This window comes from Guillardia theta (genome assembly GCF_000315625.1).
Source record: "Guillardia theta CCMP2712 unplaced genomic scaffold GUITHscaffold_27, whole genome shotgun sequence".
Lineage (NCBI taxonomy): Eukaryota > Cryptophyceae > Pyrenomonadales > Geminigeraceae > Guillardia > Guillardia theta.
Window position 1 is genome coordinate 294,936 of NW_005434647.1, and position 17,968 is coordinate 312,903.

General features: G+C 56.2%; 4 protein-coding genes across 4 annotated transcripts; 1 reads left to right on the top strand and 3 right to left on the bottom strand.

The window, feature by feature from the left end:
- Positions 1 to 1,452: 1,452 nt before the first annotated feature.
- GUITHDRAFT_69845 (hypothetical protein) lies at positions 1,453 to 3,390 on the bottom strand (the record flags this gene model as incomplete). Its single annotated transcript, XM_005834025.1, has 4 exons — positions 1,453 to 1,665; positions 1,833 to 1,930; positions 2,115 to 2,298; positions 2,503 to 3,390. 4 exons carry the CDS (start codon positions 3,388 to 3,390, stop codon positions 1,453 to 1,455), a joined length of 1,383 nt encoding a protein of 460 aa, XP_005834082.1.
- Positions 3,391 to 8,017: 4,627 nt separating this feature from the next.
- Positions 8,018 to 8,731, bottom strand: GUITHDRAFT_152160 (hypothetical protein). Its single transcript, XM_005834026.1, has 2 exons — positions 8,608 to 8,731; positions 8,018 to 8,351 (listed from the first exon to the last, which is right to left on the bottom strand). The coding sequence occupies exons 1-2, from the start codon at positions 8,699 to 8,701 to the stop codon at positions 8,290 to 8,292; spliced, it is 156 nt and encodes a 51-aa protein (XP_005834083.1). The 5' UTR covers positions 8,702 to 8,731; the 3' UTR covers positions 8,018 to 8,289.
- Positions 8,732 to 11,235: 2,504 nt separating this feature from the next.
- On the top strand, positions 11,236 to 13,400 carry GUITHDRAFT_159575 (hypothetical protein; the record flags this gene model as incomplete). The annotated part of the gene is made up of 9 exons (XM_005834027.1): positions 11,236 to 11,328; positions 11,497 to 11,804; positions 11,858 to 12,299; positions 12,369 to 12,506; positions 12,555 to 12,703; positions 12,798 to 12,879; positions 12,927 to 12,992; positions 13,044 to 13,163; positions 13,215 to 13,400. 9 exons carry the CDS (start codon positions 11,236 to 11,238, stop codon positions 13,287 to 13,289), a joined length of 1,473 nt encoding a protein of 490 aa, XP_005834084.1. The 3' UTR covers positions 13,290 to 13,400.
- A 63-nt stretch (positions 13,401 to 13,463) lies between these two features.
- Positions 13,464 to 14,962, bottom strand: GUITHDRAFT_107017 (ammonium transporter; the record flags this gene model as incomplete). The annotated part of the gene is made up of 2 exons (XM_005834168.1): positions 13,464 to 14,809; positions 14,866 to 14,962. 2 exons carry the CDS (start codon positions 14,960 to 14,962, stop codon positions 13,464 to 13,466), a joined length of 1,443 nt encoding a protein of 480 aa, XP_005834225.1.
- Positions 14,963 to 17,968: the final 3,006 nt, after the last annotated feature.

Here is a 17,968-nt window from a genome sequence, read left to right on the forward strand (position 1 = left end):
GAGGAGAGGAGAGGAGAGGAGAGGAGAGGAGAGGAGAGGAGAGGAGAGACGGGAGGGGAAGAGAGGGGAGGAGAAAGACTTGAGGGAGGAGTGGAGGAAGGGGGAGGGGAGGGAGGGAAGGGACGAGACTGGAGGTTCTCTGGGTCTTCTCTTGCTCCTCATGATTCACATCTGCTTGCTCAGGTCTGTTTCGCCTTCTATGCATGGAGGAAGGAGCTCGAGGACGAGACGCTGAGCCTCCCGATCAAGTTCCTCCGCAAGGCGGCGCAGCACGTGACACCAGCCCTCCCCCTCCCCCTCCCTCATCCTCCTTCTTTCCTCTTCTCTTCCCTCTTCCTCTTCCTCCTTCCCGCTCCCCCTTGCCTCCTGGCTCTTCCCGCATGCTCTCCCCTTCACCATCCCCTGAACATCCCCCGCAGTTCAACGCGAGGGCTCACTGCTGTCTCGCTGCCATCTTGTCGCGTCCAGACCGGCGGGCAGCCCTGGACAAGAGGACCGGAAAGGTGAGGAGGAGGGGGCGAGGGAGCAGCTCTGACAGGGAGGCAGACGCTCAAGGAGTGGACGGTGTTCGCAAGAGATCATGTTGGATGTCACTTTCATCTCCCCCTCCTGCTCCGTCACCCTTCTCCTCTCCCTGCTCTCTTGTTTCCCACTTCACTCCTGCTCCTACTCTTCCTCCTGCTCCCCCATGCTCCCACTGCTCCTGCTCCTGCTCCTGCTCCTGCTCCTGCTCCTGCTCCTGCTCCTGCTCCTGCTCCTGCTCCTGCTCCTGCTCTCTTACCCTGCTCTTCGTCCTCATTCCCATCATTTATCTTCAGGACCACTGCAGACACCATCCTTCCCTTTCCTTCCGCACTCTTGGCTTCTTCCTCCCCTCTCCGCCTCCGCTCCCTGCTGAACTGATAGGTGTGAACAGGGTCACTCGCCACTCATCGAAGAGGGAGAGGCGCAACGGGAAGGGGGATGGGACGGGGAAGGGAGCGGAGAGGGGGGGGAGGAGGCGGAGGAGTAAAACTATGTCAGCAGTTTGGTCGGGTGCGATAACTTTCATTTCTTCGCTGCCAGATCTTTCTTGTTTGTCGATTCCAAACTTTCCTCCTGCGCCAAAATATTCAGCAAGACACCAACTCTCCTCCTGCTCCATGACTACAACTACGATCATAACATCCTCCTCCCCCTCCCCCTCCCCATCTTCCTCCCCCTTCTCCTCTCCTTCCTGGTCCTCGTCCTTCCTCCTCGTCCTCGTCCTCGTCCTCGTCCTCGTCTCACCGGAGCCGAGTTTTCAGTTCGCTCCACCTTGCTCTTAACTTTAGCCAAGAGCTCCTTCCTCGAGAGAGGGTGATCGTCCTGCATCGAACGTGAGGGAGACCAAGGAGAGAGGAACGAAAAGATGATTCCAAATATGCATCGTTATCACCACCACTGCTACAAGCATAATTGCCATCTCCGTCGTCATGTAGTTCTCCATGATCCTCCTCCTCCTCCTCCTCCTCCTCCTCCTCCTCCTCCTCCTCCTCCTCCTCCTCCTCCTACCTCATCGGAGTCCGACATTGAGTCCGAGTCTTCGTTCATGTTGGGCGCGTTCACTTGTACCTTCACGCTCCCTGCCGACACCGTCGGGCCTTGCCCGAGGATGTTGAGCAGCGATTCCTGTAGCGGCACGCCCTGCTCGGCGAGCTAGTCAGAGGAAGGGGAGGAGGGAGGAGGGGAGAGGAGGGGAGAGGAGAGCATGAAAGGAGGAAAAGGAGCGTGGAGCAACAACGAGGTAAGAGATAGGAAGAAGAAAGGGAGGAGCGAGAAGGAGCGAGGGGGGAGAAGAAGGAAGGGCGCACCTGCTGCTGCATCTGGATCGCTGCATAGATCTGGAGGATCTCGTTCGTCCTCTGCTCGATGATGCCCAAGTACTGCATCATGTTGCCCTCCGTCACTCCTGCAGCGACGAGAGTCACGCGATTCTCACCACAACTTTACGCTCTCCCTGCCCCTTCCCCTTCCCCTTCCCGTCCTCCTTCACTCCTGCACTCCTTGCCCCTCCTCCTTCACTCCTGCACTCCCTTCCCCCTCAGTCGTGCTCGTAGCTCTCGCCTCCTCCTCCACTTCCTCCTCCTCCTCACCTGTGGTTCCGAGCATCTCCGTCACGCCGTTCTGGGAGCATCCGATCTTCTCGAAGACATCCTGAATGCCGTCCTTGAGCACCGTGATCGTCTCCGTCGCCTTCCTGACGCGAGTCTCATACTGCTCTGTGCGGGCCTCGGTCTTGGCAAGCTTGTCCTCCAGCTCCTGCAGCACCTTGCGCTTCTGCGGCAGAGGATGAGGAGGGAGGAGTAGGAGGGAGGAGGAAGAGATGTAAGGAGACGAGGAGAGGACTGATGGAGAGAGCGGGGGCCAGGAGTCAACATGATATCAGGAGGAGCAGTAACGAGAGGACATGCAAGGGACTGGGCGAACTAGATGGAGGATGGAGGCACTAAGGGGAGGAGGAGGGGAGGAAGAGGCCCCTACCTGGTTATCTGTGCTCTGTGCTTGACCTCTATGCTTCTCAATCTCCTTGCGCAGGTCGGCAATCTGCTCCTCGAGCTTCTCCACCTCGCTGTTGAGCTCGTTGACGTAGTTGAAGAGCGAGAAGTTCTGGTCCTCCGCCTCGATGAACGTCGCCACCAGCTCGTCGATGTCCGAGATCCCCGTCGCCGCCTGAATCTTGGCGAACGCCTCCTCGAACTCCTGCACCTTGCGCAGCGACGCCTGCTGCGCTGCCTTGTCCTTGGCGATGTTGGGGTTGCTCTTGAGGATCTTCTTCCTCAGCTTCTCCTCGTCCTCCATGTCCACCCCGGACTTGAGCGCCTTCTCCCGCTGCTTCATGTACTCCTTCATCTTCGCGTCGTGCTCGATCAGCTTCCCGAGCTCGTTCCACTCCGCCTCGAAGGCCTTCTGCTCCTGCTCCGCCTGGTTCTTGAGCGCCTCCATCTCCTGGTTCGCCCGCTCCCTCGCGTCGTAGGCGGCGTTAGACACTTCCACGATCTTGTGCATCTCCTCCTTCTTCTCCGCCAGCTCCTTCTCCAGCCTCGTGTACACCCCGTCGAACACCACCCGCTCTCGCCTCAGGTTGTCGATCTTCTCCCGCAGGTGCTTGTTGGAGCTCAGGGCCTCGTTGTATTTAACCCTCGCCTTCTCCAGCTTGTCCTCCAGCAGCTTGATCTGCTTCTGCTTCTTGGCGTTCTCCTGCTGCGCCAGCCGGACTCCTCCCAGGGCCTTGCGCTGCTGCTCAGTCTCCTCCGTCAGCTTCTCCATCTCCCCGTCTATCTCCTTGGTTCTCTTCTTCTCTGCTTCTATCTTTTTGATGTACATCCTCGCCTGCTCCTGCAACTTGGATAAGGTCTCCACCGCAGACATCTTTCCCCGGAATGTCTGCGCCATGCTCGTGCTCAGTTCAGCGATGTTGTTGCTGGCGTCGACCGCGCTCTCAGACACAACGCTCTTCTTCTTCTTCTTCTTCTTCGTCAGGTCAAGGTCGTTCTGCTCCCCCAGCTTGTACTTCTTGTGGAGCTCCTCCAGCTCCTTCTCGATGTTGGTGATCGCATAGCTCGAGCTCTCCTGCTCCAGGTCCCTCTGCGACATGTCCGACTTGAGCCTATGGACAAGGTCAGCACCATGTTGCGGCCCCGGCAGCGCCTCCTCCCGCTCACCTCATTCGCCCTTGACTGTCGCCAGACATCCTGCGCTGGGTCACAGCTCAACAAGAAGCCGCAAACTTGGTAGAAGGATGGAGCCTCTTCGAGCCTCAGCAGTTGGAACAACTTGTAGCACAGCCTGCTCGGGAAGGTCACGGTCTTCTTCCTCCCGCCCTCTCAGCCTCAGCCTCTCCCTTTCAACAATTAACGAGGACAGCAACAGACGGTCGCCCTCTCCCTCTCTCGCTCTCTCCCTCCCTCTGCTCGTCACTGCTGCTTCCTCTCTCTCTCTCCCATCGCCTCCTCTCTCTCCCTCATCGGTGCCGCCGCGCCGCTCACGGTGGCAGTCATTGCCTTCAACTGACTCGGAGACGAGCGTTGAAAACCGTTATGAAAACGTTCAATCGGGCGGCCGCGGGACCGGGACCGGGCCCCGGGCCCGCCCGGGGCACTCAGCCCGCGGCCAGAGCCACTGGGCCAGGCGGTCCGATCGGCACGGGTCGGGCGGACTGACAAGTCTCAGGCGGGGCCCCGGGGGCAATGACCCCCGGCAGATTCCCAGGCTAAAGTTGAGCCCGGCCCGGCCGCCGCCGCCGGGCCGGGCCGCGGACTGGTCACCGGGCGCAGTGACCCGGCGCAGTGCCGCCGCCGCAGTGCCTCGGGCCCACGGTCCGACGGTCCCCGGGTCGTGCGGCAGTCACTGAGTCGCGGGCCGCCGGGGGCCCCGGGGAGGGCGCCGTCACAAACGGTTCACGGTTTGAACTGTCCGAGGGTCAACTAGCATTATAACAAACGCCCACTGAGGAAGTCCCGCCCAGTGTGCTAGACCCGGCGTGAGTTGAACCGTAACGTGTCGGCTCGGACGGTCGGCGCCGGGACTCAGACGCCCGTACGGTCACGAGCGGCGTAGCCGGGCTCATCGGACCGGCGGCGTGCAGCACACTGCCGGGCTGGCACACTGGGCCGGCACTGCGGCAGCCTACTGTTCCGCACTGGCTGATGCATGAGGGGGGGCCGCGATCGTCGGAGTTCAAGCCTGTGCCGCAACGTGCGGTGGCAACGCAGTGGGCCGTCGCCGGTCACCGACTCACTGTGAGCTAACTTAGTCTCGAGTACTTCTTGTATATATAGAGTCCGCTTCAAGTCAGGTACCTCTCTGCCTCTCCCTGTCACCACCACCACCACCACCACCTGCTCCTGCTCCTGCTCCTCCTCCTCCTGCCTAACTCCCGTCTGTCCCAGGACCCCCGAGCCGTTCATTCCCTCTACCACCTCTTCATCCCCCGCCAGGGCCCTCTCTCCATGTATGACAGCCTCCATGACTGCATCCTGCCTGCCGCCCCCCCGCACAGCTAAGTCGTGGGAGGGCACGGGGACAGCGAAGACCTCTCGAGGAGCAGCAGCGTGCTTCTTCTTCTCGAACCGCCGCTAGTTGAAACCCAACCACCCCCACGAGCTCCAGGAGCTCCGGCAAGCCAAGCTCAAGCTCCGCCAGCTCCTCTGGAGTCTCGGAGCGGACGTGAGCCTGGAGGCGCTGGAGCAGTGCTGCCGGGAAAGGTATGGGGCGTGGGCAGAGATGACGACCAACCCTGGAGGAAGTGGCAGCGTTGGGCGCGCTGAAAGTGTCAGAGGAGCAAGCAGTAGATCCTAGCCGAGGGGCCAAGAGGCTCGAGGCTTCTGCCGATGCTCGTCGCCGTTTTGCGTCAGAATGGCTGAGATTGGAGGACTTCACAGGCAGACTGATGTGATGTTGGTGGGTGCATGATGGGCGCTGGGGGCGGTCGGTAAGCTCAATCAGGTCGTGAGCCGAATCATGTCGTGAGGAGCTGCGGCGGAGACAGGAACTTCCGAATACTCATGGAAGGGAAGAGCACACAGCGAGTAGAGTGAAGAAAGCAGACCCTCTCACAGGGAGATTGTGAGGTCGTCATCAGTTCGAGGAGGGAGTACCCATAGCTCACCACGTCGCGCAAGCTCGTTGTTTCATCTTGCACGAGCTCGAATCCAAGGGCGTCCGCCTTATCCTGAAGAGGAATCCTCTCCCATTCATCATGCGGCATGCCCTGCCGCCATCGACCACGCTCCCTCCATGGCCGATCCGCCCGACAGGCAGTGCGGTACCCCCACCAACAACCACCCCCCTTTTCATTACACTGGCTCGTCCAGCCCAGACCTTGCCACTGTCTCTGACAGCCTCCCCCCACCCTGTGATTTTGATATTAGTGTCTCGATTGAATTTTCATCTGTGTTTACCCCTGTCCCTCTGTGCGTTGCTCCACAAGCTCCATCCTTCGTTGCCTCTTGGGACATGCACATTTCCTTGTTGTGATAGGAGCAAGGGAGGATAGCGAAGAGCAAGCGATACTGGCAGAGGAAGAGGATAGCGATACAGGGAGAGGAAGAGAGTAGCGATACAGGTAGAGGATAGACAGGAAGATTGAGCAACATAGAGTCGGGCGGTGGGAAGTGGAGTTAGCGAGTGGAGCAGCGACCAGGGACAAGTGCAGGCAAACGAGCCAGTCGACAGCGAGTACAGCAGCACTAGACAAGGGTGCAGGGAGAGGGGGATCTCAGCAGGAAGCTGCTCTTGCAAGGCTAGTGAATGGACAGCTCATGGGCCAAACGGAGGAGCAGTAGTCAGCCCGAGCCTCCGATGAAACCCAGGATGCTGAGTGCCGACGGAGTCATGCTGCGGTCCTTGGCCATCATCGGCGGGATCTTCATCGTCTTGGGCGTCGCTGGAACCTTTCAACGCGGCAGCATCTCAGCTGCACATCCCTCCCTTATGCAGAGCAACGGTGACATGCAACAACTGTATGAGGTGCCTTTGCCGTGCATTGAGTGTGCAGCGCGGCGGTGTGAGTGGTATCACAGGCCTCATCAGCGTACAAACAGAACTCGTACGGAATCCCCGCACGATCGATTGACATGTATGGGGCGAGTGTGCCAAGGGTGGCTCGGGAAGTCCAACCTCCTGGATTCTTCACTGCTTCACGTACGACTGAACGCCAATACCCGATGAGCACGATTGTGATGCCTGGGACAGGTGGAAGCGGGGGGATCCGAGTGTCGGACCAATTTCTCCAACCGATCCAAGTCAACCTCCTCTCTGCTCTCCTTCTTCTACCCTGATTGTCTCTTTTCAGCTGAACTCGGTTGAATCGGTGAATCAGGGTAGGAAACAGGGCGGCCGCGCTAGCAGTTCGGCCGATTCATCTCTAGCTTCCACTCCGCCTTCCTCCTCTAACGCCATGGCGAGTCCATCCGGGACAATGCCAAGAGATCAGGGATGGGAGGCCCCGTAAGAACCTGTCTTGTTCCTAATCTCAGTCACTGACAGCGTCATGGTCGCAGGTACGGAAACTTCAAGGACATTTCCCTGGGTCTTGAGAGCGAAGTGACTGAGAAGAGACTTGCAAATGTTGGCGACACTCCCCACTCAGATTCATGTTCCTCACATGCAGCTTGCAGATGGAAGAGAAGCTGCAGAAGTACCGGGACCAGTCAAGGGAAGAACTGGAGTCGGTGCTGCCCGCGACGCGCATGTGAACGCAATGGCTCATCTCTGGACCAGGTGGAGAGGAAGTTGTGGAAGGAGAAGCAAAGGGTTTCCGACCTTATGCGAGAGAAGCGAGTCCTGTGAGCTTTCCCCCACCTTCTTGCCTCTCTTCAGCTGAATCTTCGTTGCAGCGGGACTAGCCTTCAATCTCTCGAATTCAAATGGAAGCACGGTGGATGGCCGGTGAAGGGTGCTAGAGGGCTGACAGGGCTCCCTGGGGTGCGCAATCTTTCGCTCTCTACTGAGCTTTCCTGACCCGGCAAACCTTGCCTCCCCATCTCAGGTCCGTGGCCCCGCAGGATCTAACGGAGGTCAGTGAGATGAGGGGCGAGTGTAGCAAGAGGCATGATGGTGACATGTATCCTCTGCTTGCAGCCCGTGGCGTTGAAGGACCGCGCGGTAAAAGGGGAGCCGCTGGGAAGACCATTGTGATCAAGAAGACCGTGGACGAGCATGACGGCAAGGCTGCCTTGAACAAGATCGTCCAGGTGTCACTTCACGAAGTTTCAATGTTGAATTGTAATGCGGAGATGCAGCAAGACATTGCGAAGCTCTATGGCACTAGCAACGTGCTGTCACGTCTCAAGAATGAGATCTCCAAGATGAGGCTGCTCAAGTCGCAGGACAACGCGATGTACTTGATGATCGATTGCCTTCTTCGGCCCTGCATGACGCTGCATTCCAGAATCCAGAAGTTGAAGAAAGCTCGTCGCATTGGTGCAGGTTGGACGACGGGAAAGATTACCGCGCGGTGATGTGTGGTGTGTGGAGAATTGAGAGATACTCTCGTCAAGGACAACTTTTCGTGTATGTAGGAATACAAAAATAGAAAGAACTCAGAAATACCATGCAGATCACTAAAAGACTCTTCCCAGCCTTGATAATAGTAAAGCACAAGAGATGCTCTCCTCACATCTAAAAATACAAAAAAACAAAATACATCTTTCACTGGCCGAAATTGGCGTGATAACACTACTTTACATTCCAGGAAGTATGGAGATGGAAGCTACCTCGACGGAAGCTCCAACCAAAAATAAAAGAGATTGAGGGAAAGAAACCGTGTCAATACACATAATATTGCCCAACTGTCTTTCCTGTGCCCACGTTTCCTATTCTGGTTTGATCTAGCAAGAAAGACGTTAGCAAGAACCAAGGTCCAACACCATGGATTTGCGTCAGAAAATTCGCGATGCATTGTGGATTTCATCATAGACACTGCGAGAAAGGATAGAAATGCACTATCATTTTGAGTAGCATTAACGCAGTCAAAGCAATTTCGAGACGACCATTGCAACTTTTGAACATGTCAAATGTGGGGAGCGAGCACGACTTTCGAGCAAACACGAGAAAAGCAAACGCAAAGTTGTGTGGTTCACTTACTTCGAAAGGATGCATCAGATCCGATTAGGGCAAGAGCAACCGAGGACGCGGCGGAGGCAGCGGAAGCCACGAGCCCGGGCGGCAAGCGGGGCATGGCGACGACCGGGACGAGCAGGGTCGCCAGGGTGTGTCTGGTCGGGTGTAGCAACGGGGGTGGTACTAATGAGAGCTTGAAAGGGTGGGTGGTGTGTTTGGAAATTAGCCTTGGGAATGAGGGTGGGTCCGGACCCCAAAGGGTGTATGCACGAAAGGGGTACAACAGGTGTTCAGAAAAAATGGTACTTCGCATCAGAGTGAAGTTGGAGGGGTGGGTCTGAAAGTTACCGGTGGTCAATAGAATAATCATGATGACACCGGTGTTTTTCTTTCGGAAAATAGGGGTTTCATGCCCATCCTTTATTTCGCTGTGTGGTGGGGGTATGTGAACACATCGAAATCCACGGGTACTGCAGAGTATTTTGGACTGGCTTGACCGGTTGTTGCAATATGGAGATGAGGGGTGGATGACAAAATGCCAAGGGTGGACAACTAAGTTCAAGGGTAGGGGTCAAAATTAGACCGGTACGCTCAAGGGAGAAAGAACTTGCAAAAGTTCCACAGTGCCTCGACAAGAGGGTGTGATCGAAAAGGGTGGGGTAAGGGGGTGGATAGTAGGGGGTGAGGGTAGACTAGAGTGGGGGAAGGGGCGGAACTTGGGGAAAAGGGGAAGATAGGTTAGCTTAAAAGTGTTTTATAATTACAAATGTTGTACGATAAGTCTTGTACGGATTTATAAATTAATATATAAATATATATATTTATAAGCAATATTTGTAGGGTGGTTCATAGTTCTTGTAAAATGTGTGATATAAGAAGAGAACCCCATATCGATGCTCTGTACCGTGTTAACTTGGGGAATGATCGCATGCTGGTACCAGCAGATCGGTGCTCTTCACAACGGTGGATTGACAAAATCTTGTACTGGATCATAGAACGAGTGTGGTAGTGCAATAGTACTAGTTATCTCTATAGAAGAACAGAAATTCTTGTGTGGTACCTTCCAGATGGAGGCATGCGTAGTAATAGATTGTACTGAAATATATATTTCTACGATAGAGAATTCCATGGTACAGTGGCCCCACCCGCTAACTTGGGGAATAATCTCAATCGTTGCGTTCTGGCGATTCAACAGAGTTCAGTGAGACTTTTCAAACGTGACCGGGCCGGCGCCAGGCCTCATCGGTGCCGGTCCCGGACCGCCGGGGCCACCCGGCACCTGCGCCGGTAGCGGCGGCTAATTTCTTTACTTAAAATTAAAAAGCAGTACGAGCTTAGTAAAACTGGCCCCGGAGCCGTCACTCCCCGGCGGGGCGCCGGGCCGCGGCGGCCGCACGGTGGCGCCGGGCCGTCCGATGAGTCCGATGATCGGATACCGTACTTCGAGTCTTTCAATCACTAGGTCCGATAGATGATCATACGGTCCGGCACCGTTGACGGTGACTCAGTGACTCGGAGTGACTGGGCCACAACACTGCCGGGCCCGGCCCGGGGGGGGGGGGGGGGGTGGCCCGCGGCCGCCGCCGGGGCCGGGCCGCGGGCCTCACGGTGCACTCTCAGTACCCCGGTACGGTACGGTGCCTAGTGGTTTCCTGCAACAGAAACGGTTCTGTAACTGCTGAGTCTGGTCTGAAGACCGCTCGGGCAGGGGTTCCGGCCTCCCAGGCTCAGAGGGTCCAAGGGGGTGGTGCCATGGAAACAGGGGGGTAGTTGCGGTGCTCTCACACAGGTAAAGGGGGTAGGGTGATGATATACAGGGGTGTGTAAAAAGCGGATTCGATAGGAGGTGGGTGTACCACCGCCCCCTTATATCTGGATTTCAAAAGTGAGTATACCCCCACCCCCTGAATTAGCACTCAGAGATGATCTTTGCCCTGTTTCAGGAGGATACCCCTATTTCATTATTGTGATACTTAACAAATATCAAGTCTTGATAGGACACCAAAATCTACAAGAAGGATACCCTGGTCTAAATGAACGAATGCTCACCCTACCACCAGGATCTAGACCCCCCCCCCCACCCCCCCCCCCCCTGCTATTGGAGAAACCTTCATTTCATGCACTTTACTTGAGTCTGCAGTGTAGCGGAAGGAAGGGCATGGCAGATGGGGCGATGGTCTTGTGGAGGGGATAAGGGGAGAGAAGGAAAGAGCCTGTGCGATTGAAAAGGTTCTCAGCCATAGAAGCGGGGTTTCCTCGCTCGAATGGTGGAATGAGAATGTTGTACGAAGTCCGCGGGGGTCGCAAGGGCAGGTGAAAGATGACTTGCAAGTCGAGGGTTATGGGCATGTCTGAGCTAGACTACAGTAGCAGCGATTATGATGGGGTGGAACCACTCAAAAACACTCGTTCTCTTGCATTCTTGTAAAGTTGTGTTGGGTTTGGGGGATGGCATTAATCATATGTAGAAAAGATAGTTAGTTGGGATTAGATGTGCTCCTCGTCATAGGAGCTTCTTACACACTCTTCAACCCGCCGATCGAGTCTTTTGTTGACCATATAGTGAAAAATCCGAGCAATCGAGCATTCAGACTGATTTCCTTCCTCCAGGTTTGGGGATGCAGTGCTGATCGACCACCAGCCACTGAAGTCATGCAAGGCCTCAAGCGGGCTGCCTTCCTCATCCTCGCCGTCGTTGCTGATAGCTCGCATGGCTTCCAGTTCTTAGGATCTCCTGCCCTCCGAGTACAGCGTCCTGCATTGAGTGTGAACAGGCCGTCTTCTCCTCTCAGCCCGAAGCTGCGATTCAATGCACCCTCCCGATCCGGGCGAGGCTTTTTGAAGCAGCTTCGCTCCTCGTCCACTGAAACTCTCTCCGACTCCAACCTCAAGCCCTCCGATGACAATGACAAGGATCCGGACGATTACGTCCTCTACGATGACAGGTGGGTGCAGCTGGGCCTCCTGTCTCTACTTGCCCTCCTGTCGGACTGGGCTTGCTTCGCCGCTGTAGGGGGGCCGAAGACGTGGGTCTCTTCCTTCCATCACAATCCAGACGAGCTGATCGATCTCTTCCTGTTCTCCAACGTGATCAGCTGCTTCCTCTTCACCGATGTCAGCAGGAGGTTCGGGCTCAAGAAGTCCGTCACCTGGGCTGCTGGCCTGATGACCCTGGGGTGTGCGTTACGTTCAGGGCTGTCGTTTCTCCCTCCTTTCGACAGGTGAGGTGCTTGCCCTCCGCCGCCGCTCTTCTGACCTGCGTCTGCGTCCTCAGGTACGACTGGGTTGTGCCGGACTACCTCTTTGAGATCACTGGCACAATCCTCATCGGAATCGCCCAGCCGTTTTTCCAATGCTCCCCTCCTCAGCTGTCCGCGACCTGGTTCGGATCGAACGAGAGGGCGCTAGCCACGGCAGTTTGTCTGAATGCAAACCAGCTGGGGATTGCCACGGCGTTTGTGGTGGGTGGCACGATGCTCAATGGGAAAGTTCCGGAAGCGCTGGATGAATACCTAACCATGATCACCTTCGCGTCCCTTGCTGTCTTCGGAGGGACCGTCGCCTGGTTCAAGGACAGACCGCCGACGCCTCCGACATCGTCTGCGGCCAGGGCGGCCAAGGAAGAGGACGCGCGACAGAAGGCTCTGGCTGAAGGAAAGGACGTGGGCCCCTTCTTCACGTATCCGCAGACTGCTCTATCGCTCCTGAGCAACAAGGTCCGATCTCACTCGTGTTGTGTCCATGGCAGCAAGGACGCGTGTGCCTCTTCCTCACACTGTCTGCAGGGTTTTTTGCCGCCGCTTGCAGCCTTCGTGGCTTCTATCGGCGTCACCAACGTTGTCTCAGCATTCACCTCCGAGACCATGCACAGGGCAGGTTTTGTTCGGGAGGCCATCATCGATGAGATAGGAGCTGGCTTCCAGGTCCCGACCTTCTCTCTCCTTGTGCGCACGTGTGAACTTGTTCCGCAGGTGGCCATCATGTTGGGTGGGATCCTCCTTGGACGATACGTCGATCGCACGAAGCAGTACAAGGGAGTCACGCTCGCCTGCTTCGGCCTCACCATTTCCACTCTATCCCTCCTGGGGATCGCCGAGGGTTATGACATGAACTTGCCGGGGTGAGAGATGCAGAGTTGCATTTCTCGCCACTGACTATCATCTCTTTGCTCTGCTCTTGTTCCCCTGTCCGTCTCTCTCCCTCTCCTGCTGCAGCTGGGTGGTTGTGTCCAGCCTCATCGCTCTCGGCGCCTCCGCCGGGCCTGTCCAGCCGATCAATGCCGAGCTTGCCGTGGAGGTGACGAGCACGGCATGTCGATCGACTGATCGCTGACCTGCTGGTAGGTGACCTACCCGTCCGACGAAAATGCTGTCGAGGCGACGCAGCAGCTCTGCGGCAACTTTTTCTCGGTCAGCCAGCCTCGTCCTCCCTGTGCTGCCGTCTGATGCTGCCGTCTTCAGGCCCTGCTCGTTCCCATCTGCGTGACAGCCTCTCAGCTGGACTTCAAGATCCTGCCAGGCATCGGACCCAACGAGGATGTGCGAGGAGACACCCTCGTCCTCATTGCCCTCGCCTCGGTGGTGAGAGATTTGTGTGCGTGTCCGTCATGGCGCCTTGACTTGCTCGACTAGGTGGCGCTGATTTTTTCGACCTTCAACGCCGAGCTCAAGCGAGAGGCGTTGGACTCTCACCATCATCACGAGTGAGGGCCACAGCAATGAAGGGCGGGAGGAGGAGGAGGCGATCGGACGCTTTTAACGCATCTTCAGAGTAGCATGTTGTACTCCCGGTCTTGTGACATATTTCTGAAATATCTCATGCCTGGAGACTGGGAGGCGGGAGGGAGGGAGGGAGGGAGGATGCAGGTGAAGGAAGGGAGGCTAGAAGTAAGGGCCTGCTCTCGTCTCGGCCTGAGGGCTCGAGGAAGGCTGGGTCGAAGGAGGTCGGCTCGAAGAAGGTTTTGAGCCTCGGATCTCGGACATCCGTATGACGAAGAAGAAGATGCCGGCAAAGGCCGAGGCCCACAGGATGACCACAAGGGTCCCAACGACCTGAACTCCGAACTGCTCTCCTGACCTGCACGCCGTGTTCACGTTGGGGTACCCCGCGTACCTGACGTTGCTGTCCGTGCAGAAGATTCCAGTTGACCACGAGCCCCACAGCCCGCCGAAGCCATGGACGATGCAGGCCTCTCGCGGGTCGTCGAGACTGAGAACCTCGAGCATCGTGTGCCCTGCGAAGAGGAAGACGGCAGCTCCGAGACCGATCAAGAATGCCATCCTGCTCAGCGTTAGGAATCCCTGACAAAAATTACCAAGGGGGGAGGGGAAGGCAAGGAGAGGAGGAGAAGAGCAGAGCAGAGGAGGGGCAGACCAGGGCTTGACGACCGAGCAAGCTCCACTGATAGCGACGAGGCCGATGAGAACTCCGTTGATTATTGACATGTAGTTGAGCTTTCTATCGAAGATGTAGGTGATGAGCGTCGAGAAGATCACTGAAGAGCTGCAGCAGATGGCAGTGTTCATTACGACCTTGCCTGCTGCGTTGGACCTTCCCTCCGAGATGAAGACCGTCCACCCTGCGTACGATCCGAAGCTCCCGAACCAGACCAGGAGGGTTCCCAGCGCGAGTATCACAGGGTTCGCCTCCCTAGTGCTGCGTCTCTTCCTCGGCCCCAGCACGACCACACCGACCAGCCCCGAGAAGCCGCTGGCCAGGTGGACCACAGCTGAGCCCGCATGGTCGATGAAGCCGTTGGAGGACTCGCTGTACTTGAAGATCGGGCGAGGCACTCCGTTGCTGTTGGGGTATGCCCCCCATGCCGACAGCCAACCCTGTCCCCAGATCCAGTGGGCGATGACGGGCCAAACCCAGCTGCTGAAGAAGAAGGTGTAGGCGAGGGTGGAGGCCAAGTCGACTCGCTCCTGCAACGAGGTGAAGAGAAGGACGGCGGCGATCGCCGAGAAGGAGCTCTGGAAGAACCAGCGGTGGGCACCAGTGATCTTGGCGCTGTAGTAGTACATGTCCGAGTCGGCAAAGTCGGTAGTACCGAAGAATCCTCCCTCATCTTTACCGAAGGCGAGCGCGTGCCCTATGATCCAGTAGCAGAAGAAGGTGAAGCACACGATGGTGAAGTTCTTGGTAAAGACGAAGTCCATCTGCCCTGTCCTGACGGTGCCTGCCTCCAAGACAACGTAGCCAACGAGCATCGCGACGACGAAGAACCCTTAAGTTGTTGAGAGAGTCAGAACAGCAAACGAGTCAAGTTGGATAAGCTCTCACCGCACATCAACATCCATGCAACATTGACTTGTGCCATCTCAGCGTTCACGAAGGCGCTCAATGCAGTCGCATTGTTGGCGACATACGCTTGGAGCATTCCTCGGACGAGAGCAGATTGCGTGGGGTCTGTGATGGTGGACATGATACAAGAACTCTACCGCTGCTCCTCCCGTGTCAAATCAAAGTTGCACAATAAAGTCTAGAACAGGCTCAGGCGTTCTCGAGCATTCACACCTGAAAAATACGTGAGATGAGAATGGAAATGCGGGGATCAATTTGCCATCGCATTCTGTTCTTAGTAGCAAAACTGCTGCAAGCTCTCATACAGATTCATGTCCAGCCTCCCGCTAGCTCACTCTGGTCCTCATCTTCCTCTTATTCTCCACCTCTCCTTCTCCTTCTCCTTCTGCATTCTTCAAACGATGTGCATTCCACGATGAGCCTCGTATCGCCATTCCTCCGCCTAATACCCCCACCCATCCTCCAAGTCAGGTCGACATCATATACCCCTACAAAACATAATCAACCACCCACCATTTTACACTACCCCACCTCCAAATTCCGTGAATCTGAAGAGTCCGGCCGATCCGAGGTAACTGTTCATCACCACCCACCCACCATTTCATAACCCCCTACCCACTCTATTTTGTGAGTACCCTATAAGTTTAGGCAAAATGCAAGTCAAAAGGTCCTAGATCGAAAATGTACACCCACCCTAAGATGACCCCTACCCCCCTGTTTTCAGCGGTCAAACTCCTCAGTGAGACCAAACTCCGACTCGAGTGGAGGGAGGGAAATATGTAGACGGCGAGGAAGAAGGAAGAATGTTGGAAGAAGAAAGAATGTTGGGGAAGAACAATGCCGAAGATCCTTGGAAAGATTGAGCTTTGATTGGATGACACATGACACACATGTGCCCTTGAGTCTGTTTTTTTTTTATAGTAAAAGAAAAAAGAAAGAAAAGGACAAGAAAAACAACAACAAACAAACAAAACAGTGTTTATCGCAAAGGCAAGAAAATATCATCATTAGTGTACATCCTGTCCTTACTTCTAACACTAACATCATGTTTCACTAACATCTTCAAAGCTCATCCCTTTCCCTTTTATTCGCGAAAGTCATCTCATTGTTTTTCTTTCGTTGGGGCAACGGAGAGGTCTGTCAGAGAACAGGTGGCATGAGGGCCAATGCCGAGAGGAGATGGGCCAAAAAGCTGGGAGAGAGAAGATCATACAGAGGAGAGGAGAGGAGAGGAGAGGAGAGGAGAGGAGAGGAGAGGAGGGAGGGAGGGAGGAGGAAGGAAGGAGGAGGAGGAGGAGAAAACTTGGATCGTCACTTCCGAGTCTTCGTCACGCTCCCCGGCTACCACTAAGTTCTTGTCATGTCGCGCTATCAGCACCATGAGAGGCAACAACTTCATCTCAAGTTGCGAGCACAAGAGAAACTTGCGAGTAGATCGGTAGGAGGCAGTGGGATGCTGTCGGCGGACGCAAGAGCCGCCGTCCCTTCCTCGAGAAGATGAGAAGAAGACAACGACGTTGATTCTGACTGAACCCTTGATTGAGATGGAGCAAGCTGAGAGATTACAGATCTTGTTTGTAGACAAGGTACGTGGTCAGAACGACAGGGCGGGAGATGGAAAGGTTTTCACCTCCTTTGCTCTCGTGCAAAGGAAATGTGCTAGGAGATGGTTTCCTAGTAAACGATAAGACGCCGATTTGTGCTTGTGCGCGGGTGCTTGCAAACAGCACAGCGGCCTCTCGCTCTTGTCCTACCGCAAGGGGGTCTGTCCAGACACGTTGCGGCAGCGAAGGGTTCATGGGGATCGAGTAAAATGCTCGAGCAGAATCTGCTTCCTCCTCCTCTCACTTTCCATGCCTCGTTTGCTCTTCTCAGTGTGCATTCCTGTCCTCCTGACCCTGCCCATCCCCTTCCCCCTCTATCCCCCCCGTCCTTCCTTCCCTGTACTGGTGCCCTACTGAAAGGGGAATTTCAGGGGAAGCCGGTGGGGTATTTTGAACGGGATTATTGTGGGTGGGGGTGGTCAGAAGAATGCATGAAAGCGGATGAGGAGGGTGATCAGGGAGGTGGGGCGGGAAGGGGAGAGAGGGAGAAGGGAGAGGGAGGAGAGAGAAGGAAAGAAGGAGAAGGAGAAGGAGAGCAAGGATATCCTAGAAGGGGAGGAAGATAACGGGGCAGTGGGATAGGCAAGGATGGGGCAACAAGGAGGTGAAAGGTTTGGTGCACAACAATGCTGTGAATCCCTGCGTGACGGGGCTCTGACCTCATGCTGGGTAGAGCACTCCTTCCCTCAGTCGGCCATGAGCAACCTGACGGGCAGCTTGATGGTGAGCCCTGCATGCCCTGGCCCGAGGTCGCTGACGGCGGGCGGGCAGGACATGGACGAGACGGTGGAGGGGGTGGAGAGCGAAACTATGAGGGAGGAAAAGATCACGGAGATCACACCCTCCGCCAACTTCGACCTGGAGGGCTACATCTCCAACTACACCGGGAGGACCAGGGCTATCAGGCTCAAGTTCATCGCCGAGAGGACCCCCGCCCTTCAAGCCGACGCCATCAAGATGTTGGTCCACGAGGTGAGAGATCGCTGAGAGGGGGGGGGGTGGGGGATAAGGAGGGGGAGAGGAGCAGGAAGGGAGGGATGGGTGGAAGGGAGGGGACGGAGGGGATGGAAGAGTAGGCAAGGCAGGGCAGTGAGGGAGGGAGGGGAGGAAGTGTGAAGAGGGGAGGGGAGGGGAGGGGGAGGGAGGAAGGTAAGGAACTAGGCAAGGGTGGGGACCATGAGCCGGAGGTGACCGCAGCCGCTGAAGAAATCTTGGTCAGGTCAAGTCTGGGCCGAATGTGAAGCTGTACAAGGAGTGTGATCCAGTTTCGTTAGAGACCAGTCGGGCCCCAGGGGGGTAGGTTTGGATCTAGAGCCGGATGGATCGAGCACGGATCAGGCGGTGAAGACCCTGGAGAAAGCTCGTGGTCTGCTTGGCTCTAGTGGGAGGGCGCTTAGATTAGGGGCAGGTGGGTTCTGCCCGGCCCAAGCTGAACTCCCTTAAAAGGAGAAGGGCAGAGTGAAAGAAGAGGGAAGGAT